The sequence below is a fragment of the Oncorhynchus mykiss genome, chromosome 10 (genome assembly GCF_057628025.1).
Source record: "Oncorhynchus mykiss isolate SJ-2025 chromosome 10, ASM5762802v1, whole genome shotgun sequence".
In the NCBI taxonomy this organism is placed as follows: domain Eukaryota; kingdom Metazoa; phylum Chordata; class Actinopteri; order Salmoniformes; family Salmonidae; genus Oncorhynchus; species Oncorhynchus mykiss.
The window spans coordinates 70,989,578-70,997,500 of NC_143031.1; the positions used below are offsets into that span (position 1 = coordinate 70,989,578).

The 7,923-nt window shown below is 45.6% G+C and overlaps 1 protein-coding gene across 1 annotated transcript in view; it reads right to left on the reverse strand.

Annotated features, from left to right (window-relative positions):
- LOC110534558 (centlein) overlaps nt 1-7,923 on the reverse strand; it is a 132,466-nt gene that overhangs the window by 21,344 nt on the left and 103,199 nt on the right. Inside the window, exon 26 of the mRNA XM_090187762.1 lies at nt 4,123-4,320. Within this exon, the coding sequence (XP_090043888.1) occupies nt 4,123-4,320 (198 nt within the window). The remainder of the gene's footprint in view (nt 1-4,122; nt 4,321-7,923) is intronic.

Consider the following 7,923-nt stretch of genomic DNA (forward strand, 5'->3'; position numbering starts at 1 on the left):
TCTAGACGGATGGGGATGGTGGGCCTCCCTGGCTCCCCTAGACGGATGGGGATGGTGGGCCTCCCCGGCTCCCCTAGACGGATGGGGATGGTGGGCCTCCCCGGCTCCTCCAGACGGATGGGGATGGTGGGCCTCCCTGGCTCCCCCAGACGGATGGGGATGGTGGGCCTCCCCGGCTCCCCCAGACTGATGGGGATGGTGGGCCTCCCTGGCTCCCCTAGACGGATGGGGATGGTGGGCCTCCCTGGCTCCCCTAGACAGATGGGGACGGTGGGCCTCCCTGGCTCCCCTAGACAGATGGGGACGGTGGGCCTCCCTGGCTCCCCTAGACGGATGGGGACGGTGGGCCTCCCCGGCTCCCCTAGACGGATGGGGACGGTGGGCCTCCCTGGCTCCCCTAGACGGATGGGGACGGTGGGCCTGGTGGTAGCGTTAGCGCACAGCTAATTTCCATGTCTTCAGAGACCCTCATTAGTGTGACTGGAGAGGGAGGGAGGGAGGGAGGGAGGGAGGGAGGGAGGGTGGGAGGGAGGGAGGGTGGGAAGGAAGGAAGGAAAAGGGACTAGGTAGAGGCAGAGACAGGTAGTGAGACAGGCAGAGCGAAAGAGAGCGATAGAATGAGAGAGAGCGATAGAATGAGAGAGAGCGATAGAATGAGAGCGAGCGATAGAATGAGAGCGAGCGATAGAATGAGAGCGAGGTGAGATGTGGGCTTGCTTGGTGGTGGGCTCCTCATCACCCCTGCCTCCCACGGAGGTGAGAAGGGTGTGTAAGTGTGTGGCCCCTCAGAGGATGCATAACAATACACTGACCCTTCGTCTCTCATTAGGGGCCCTGTTGGAAAACAAACTGGCCTGGCAATTATGTCCTTATTACAGACGCATCATTAAGTCCACAACAAGCTGCTGCTGCCAAAGGAGAAGGAGCTGATCACTACTGCCACTCTCTTACTGCCTGTCTACCGCTGGATGGAGTGGCAGGGAGAGAGTATGCTGAGGCTGAGAGTGTGCTAGTGTGTGTGTATTACTTTTATTTTTCATTCTATTTGTTTTATTTAGGTATAGTATTTCTTTAGTAATTTGGATATATTTTTTTCTTAATTTATTATGTTATTTGTCCATTTTATGTATTATTTGTTTATATGTAAAAAAAATAATAATAAAAAAAAAAATTAGATTTTTTAATAGTTCTTAAAAACAATGTTTTGACTGCATTATTGGTTAGTAAGGATTTCACTGTTGTATTCGGAGCATGTTGCAAATAGCATTTGATTTGTGTGTGTTTGAGTGTGTAGGGCCGTGGCAACACAAAGGGTTTTGCCCACAACCACCCTCAGTAACAGCGGAAAATAAATACAAGGTACAGTATAGCAGAACAACTCCTCCTCTCAAACTGAGAGAACCACACTGCTGCCCCTATTCCACTCTGTCTGAATCTTTCAGTCACAGAAACAAACATCTCAACATCAACATTTGACTCGGTAAAATAACTGGTGGAAAACTCTCTGTTACTAAGTAAGCAGTAGGTGGATTCCAACCTGGACAGATTAAAACACGTCTGGTTTCCTAGTAACTTCCAGTTGCATAAAGATCTACACAGACACACAATTACTGTTCCCCCTTGTCCTTCCATGGTTCCTGGGGGATTTTCAATTAGCAAGACACAGTGACTGGCTCCTCTCCTCTCCTCTCCTCTCCTCTCCTCTCCTCTCCTCTCCTCTCCTCTCCCAAAACACACACACACACACACACCCTTCCAGTGACAGACCACTTACCCGTTCTCCAGTGGGTCCCTGAGCACCCGACAGCGCCGTGATCCACGGACGAGCAATTAACACCAACAGACACACACACGCCGTTGACCGGGCGGAATGCCATTAGCCGCCATTAACACACACCCTGAGCAAAGCTCACCTCACACACACTTCACGGTCATTAAGCTCTGATAAGTTGGAACATTTCTTCAAACATATCTAGGCCCTGTCATTCCAGGGTAGGTGGTGCCTGATTCCTGGCTGGCATACACTCTCACATCCTGTGATGAAGACAGGAAGTTGATTGTAACGCTGTGTCGGTTAATTGACGACAAGGGAGAAGAGCGAGAGAAGGAGTGATCTATGGGGAGGAAGTGGAGACGTACTGTAGTTAGAGCTTGTGTTCATGAAACAAAGGGTCCTTCTTGAACAAGAAAAGCCATGAGCCAAATCACTTTTATAGCGAGTAAGAGTGTGAGATGTTCAATATTGTGGCGTTTTCTTCTTCTCTTGAATAAGAGATAGTTGTACCCTAGCCTGGTTCCATTCTGTTATGTACGTAGACATGTTTTCTAGAATTGTCTTCCTATACATAAAGCTAGTGTTTCCCCTATATGCATTTAGGGGATCGTGGACGCCACTGCAAAACAATTTGAATATACTGTATATATAATGTAGATAGATGTATGTCAGATGTTTGCCCCAGGAAGACCCCAGAAAGAACAAGCCCCACACCCCCCATTCCATAACTCTGATAAATCCCAAACACACTAGACCACCACGTTATGTTACAGCCTTACTCTAAAATTGATTAAATTGTTTTTTTCTCTCCCCCTCATCAATCTACACACAATACCCCACAAAGCAAAAACAGATTTTTAGAAATGTTTGCAAATGTATTAAATATAAGAAAAATCACATTTACATAAGTATTCAGACCCTTTGCTCAGTACTTTGTTGAAGCACCTTTGGCAGCGAATACAGCCTTGAGTCTTCTTGGGTATGACGCTACGAGGTTGGCACACCTGTATTTGGCAAGTTTCACCCATTCTTCTCTGCTTCACCATAGGGATGGTGCCAGGTTTCCTCCAGGCCAAAGAGTTCAATCTTGGTTTCATCCGACCAGAGAATCTTGATTCTCATGGTCTGAGAGTCTTTAGGCAAACTTCAAGCGGGCTGTGATGTGCCTTTTACTGAGGAGTGGCTTCCGTCTGGGCACTCTACCATAAAGGCCTGATTGGTGGAGTGCTGCAGAGATGGTTGCCCTTCTGGAAGGTTCTCCACAGAGGAACTCCACAGAGGAACTCTGGAGCTCTGTCAGAGTGACCATCGGATTCTTGGTCACCTCCCTGACCAAGGCCCTTCTCCCCCGATTGCTCAGTTTGAACGGGCGGCCAGATCTAGGAAGAGTCTTGGTGGTTCCAAACTTCTTCCATTTAGGAATGATGGAGGCCATTGTGTTCTTGGGGACCTTCAATGCTGCTGAAATTTTGGGGTACACTTCCCCAGATCTGTGCCTCGACACAATCCTGTGTCAGAGCTCTACGGACAATTCCTTCTACCTCATGACTTGGTTTTTGCTCTGACATGGACTGTCAACTGTGGGACCTTATATAGACAGATGTGTGCCTTTCCGAATCATGTCCAATCTATTGAATTTACCACAGGTGAACTCCAAATCAAGTTGTAGAAACATCTCAAGGATGATCAATGAAAACAGGATGCACCTGAGCTCAATCTTGAGGGTCTGAATACTTCTGTAAATAAAAACCTGTTTTGGCTTTGTCATTATGGGGTATTGTGTGTAGAGTGATGAGGAAAATGTTTTATTTCATCCATTTTTGAATAAGGCTGTAATATAACAAAATGTGGAAAAGGTCAAGGGGTCTGAATACTTTCCGAATGCACTGTATCACCTCCCTAAGAGTCCATGATGCCTACTCCCCCATACTTATCCATTCAACGACTAGAAAGGTCATATAGCTACATTTACCATAGCACTCTGTTACATGAGACTGAAATATTTTTAAATCTGAGCTCCTAGAGTGTGCGGCTCTCCTTCATTTTTAAAAAGTGTTCCACTGCGCTAGCCAGCACCTCGCCTAAATAGGTGTGCGTTTCTTTCGCCTCTACATGAGACTGAACCGACACAGAGGCCAAGTGCCAGTTAGATTCCTCTGACTGAACTGGGACTTCAATACAAGTCAACGGTCTTTCCATGTTTTCCTATCAGTGACGGTAACCTATACTTGTATCTGTTCCCACTGGGTCATTGTGAAGGTGGTAGAATACATCTATTAACAACTGATACAGGGTCAGATATTACATCTATCCCGCAGTGACTATTTTATGGATTCATGATCCTGTACCTCATCGGTGTCCAGCATTTCAGCCAGGTCCATCTCGGTCATGTTGAGGATGGACGCAGCAATGGACTGGGCCTTGACCATGGACTGCTTGGACAGCCCTCCGGCACCTTCTGCCTTCTTCTTCTCCGCCATCTTCCTGTTCTTCCTCAGCTGCGATTTGGCGTCCTGCACCTCGCGGAGAGTTTCGCTTGCCAGAGCCTGAGAGGAAGAACATGTAGAAAGGGTGATGAAACTAGAGAAAGCGAGAGAGACGGATACAGATGTAGCATCTAAATTTGAGCCAGTTTTCTACAGCAGGGAAAAAAAAGTCCTGCAACAACAGGAAATGTGACTTATTATGTGTATTATAATTTATGGACATTTTTTGTAAGGGAAAAGTGGAAATTACAGACTTCAGAAGCCTTTTTAAACTTTAAATACACCACAAGTTCAACATTTCCTGCATTGTTGAAAAGTTCTCCTGCAACAGGGTGATCAAATTAAGACCCTACACCTGTATAAATGATGAATAAATTAAACCTATCAAGACAAGAGCCGAGGGCGTCAGCAGCAATATTGAGTTTGACACTGAAATTCTCTGGTTCGTTCGCTCATTCTCCGTATAGGAGTTTAGTACCTGAGAAGGTTTCCGAGTTATCCGACCAATTGAATGGCACCGTGATGACGGACACAGAGGGTGTCTACGCATCTTGGATATCAACAATAGGTTTTATCTCCGTTAAATCTCCTCAGAATTGACGCGGACCGAATCACGCATGGGAAAGATGCTACCTTTGATTTATTTGCTTTTGAATGGGCTCACCATACAACTAACCAATACAACGGCATAGCAGTGTAAATAATTGAGCAATGAGGTGCATTTAAAATGTTGCCCGAGATAGTGTGTGTGTGTGTGTGTGTGAAACCTCATTGGTCTTCGGGCACCTCAGAGGCCTGAATCCACTAAATGGCAGTTGGCTCTAAATACAAAGAGAGCGAGACAATTAAATGTCAAAGCTGCCACTGTACATGAGAAAGTCAATAACCCAAAACTCCCCTTTGCTTCATTTTGAGCTTATTGATCGATGCAATAATCTTCTGTATCATTCCCCTGTAAGCTCGCCTGAAAAGCTGACCTTGGAATGGACGGTCAGCCGAGAGATGGGCTAGGTAGCATGAGACCGCTTTTCAAGCACACACACACAAAACATACACAAGGGAAGCTGCACACATACAGAAACAGGCGTACACACACACACACACACACACACGTACCCCCCCCCCCCATATTCTGTGTACATAACCCAGGATAATCATAAACAGACATACAGTAGATGTCTCCATTGCTTTAGTTTCTTTCGGGCGTGTGAAATAAAAGTACTTTAAGAAGTACTTAGTTGAGGCTCTGCTAGATTTCATAAGGGAGAGCTCAGAGAGTTGGTGGGGAGAGTTATCGTTGACAGACAGTTCGTGGACGGAGCCGATGGATGGTATTAGATAGACTATTAGTAAAATAAATCAAATGTAAATGCATTGAAGCTCAGACAAAAACACAAATGCGCTGATTATGAATATGACTAAACAGACTAGGATATTCTGTAGGGTTTCTCTGTACATTCTATAAAGTATTTATACTTTTCTTACACAGCCCTTAGCCGTGGTATATTGGCCATATACCACACACCCTGAGGTGCATTATTGCTATTATAAACTGGTTACCAACGTAATTAGAGCAGTAAAAATAAATGTTTTGTCATACCCGTGGTATACGGTCTGATATACCACAGCTATCTTCATTTTCCTGATAGACCAAACTGGCTTTAGTCTCCTTAAGTGTGCCGAGACTGTGTCCTGGAGGAATACACAGCTCATTAAGAAACTGCCAGAGATCCTATTATTTTATTTACAGCCCTAATAGATATTTACTGTCGCTAGTCAAGGGTTACAATCAATTGACCCAAACCCTGAATGTGTGAAATAATCCGGAAAGAGATTAAGGGGTGAATTCATCACTCATTTTGAGCCCTGGGAGAGAGGGAGAAAGAGAGGGAGAAAGAGAGGGAGAAAAATAATCTGTGTGTGTGTGTATATATGAAAGTGAGACCAATTGTATCTCACACTATTTTGTGTGTGTGTGTGTGTGCGTGTGTGTGTGTGTGTGTGTGTACATCGAGTCAGTCGCACACAGATCTTACCCTGACAAACCTAGTATTACAATCACCGTAGCCAGAGGGCCAATTTAGACAGCAGAGGCTTACAACATGGAGATCAACTGAGCAGGGAAACACTGTCCTTCTCTAATAACTACCCCCATTCGTTTAGATCACTCTCACTAGATCACGCACTCAAAAGAACTGTCTGGGAGGACTGAGAAAATGGCCGTTTGAAAACACACAGACAGGGATGGTAAAGGACAGTAGACCACAATATGTGGTTGAGTGAATTCAGACACATCTCTAGTGTGAACATGGCACCTTCATAGATATATACTGACATAGGCTATTACTGTTCTATTTAACTGTGTCCAGTACCAATACTTTCCAAGTATATTTCCAAATACATTCCAATATTCAACTACTTGTACTTTCAAATCAAACATTGCTGAATACTTACTTCTAAAGTAAGCGAAAGTACTTTAAATAATTGAAATAGTATTTGAACCCAAATCTGGTGTCCACCTTTGTGTCTGAGCCTAAGCCGGTGAGTGTAGGCAGCCAGTCCAGGGCCACTGTTTAGTGTTTAGCACATGAACAGAGGTGGAACATGGCCTGAGGCTGGTAGAGAGGTGTAGAGGAGCCCGGGGTCCAACCAAACAGAGTACACAACAGAAGAAGGCCCCAGAAGCTCTGGACACTGATCAATACATGACAGCAGTAAATCTCCTCTGGATGGCAGGTCAGCCAATCAAAAGGCCTCGTGGTCTTATCAGGGATCATAAAAAGGATTGGAGAAACATAGAATGATGGGAATGATTTGAATGATGTGAATGCTCAACAACAGTGGCCCAGACATTCAGACAACTCAGCCCTAGTGTTCTGGGAACAAGGAAGGAAAGGGCTCACTAGTAAAGATAGGATACAGTATGATGTTGCTAGGGGAGAAAAGAGGGAGTGGGGGTAGAGAAGAGGGCAGGAAAGGAAGGTAGGGAGGGAGAGAGAGAGATGGGCAACCTCTTATTAAAAACTTCCTGACAACAGTTTGCTCAGTTTATTTTGACCAGTGAAACAAATGTCTTGAGGGAGAACAAAGAGCTGGTGATGACCACAATGGTATCCATGTTGTCTCCTGGACTAGTTCAGAGGGAGGGGATACCATCGCAGTCTCTCTCAAGCCCCTCCCCCTCAACACTGCAGTCAGAAATGATGGGCAGGTGTCACGGCGACGGTGTGATTGACAGGTTCTTTATCAGGCCCTGGCAGACACACCACTAGAAAGGCAGTTGGATTAGAACTGGGACCAGGCCAGACCTGGCCTCCAATCCCACTGTGTGCAGACACACACTGGCAGGGCCTTCACCCCCCATTATGCCCTCCACTGGCACAGACTAAGCACTCAGCCCTGGCGTCACCCAATGTCATGACTCAATTTGATGGTCGGATTAAAGACTGATTCAGAGGCAATTATGTTAATGAATTTAGAATAAGAGATGTCATATTACAACGGTTATTAGGTCTTTGTGTGAAGAGAACATGCCATGGCAGCAAGGCTAATTAGCAGTCCCTCGTCTGACTGGCATATCACAACCCTAATACGGTTATATTAGGAATAACTAGGCTAATCTCAGACCGGGATTGTCAAACTGGGTCATGTTCATTAGGCACC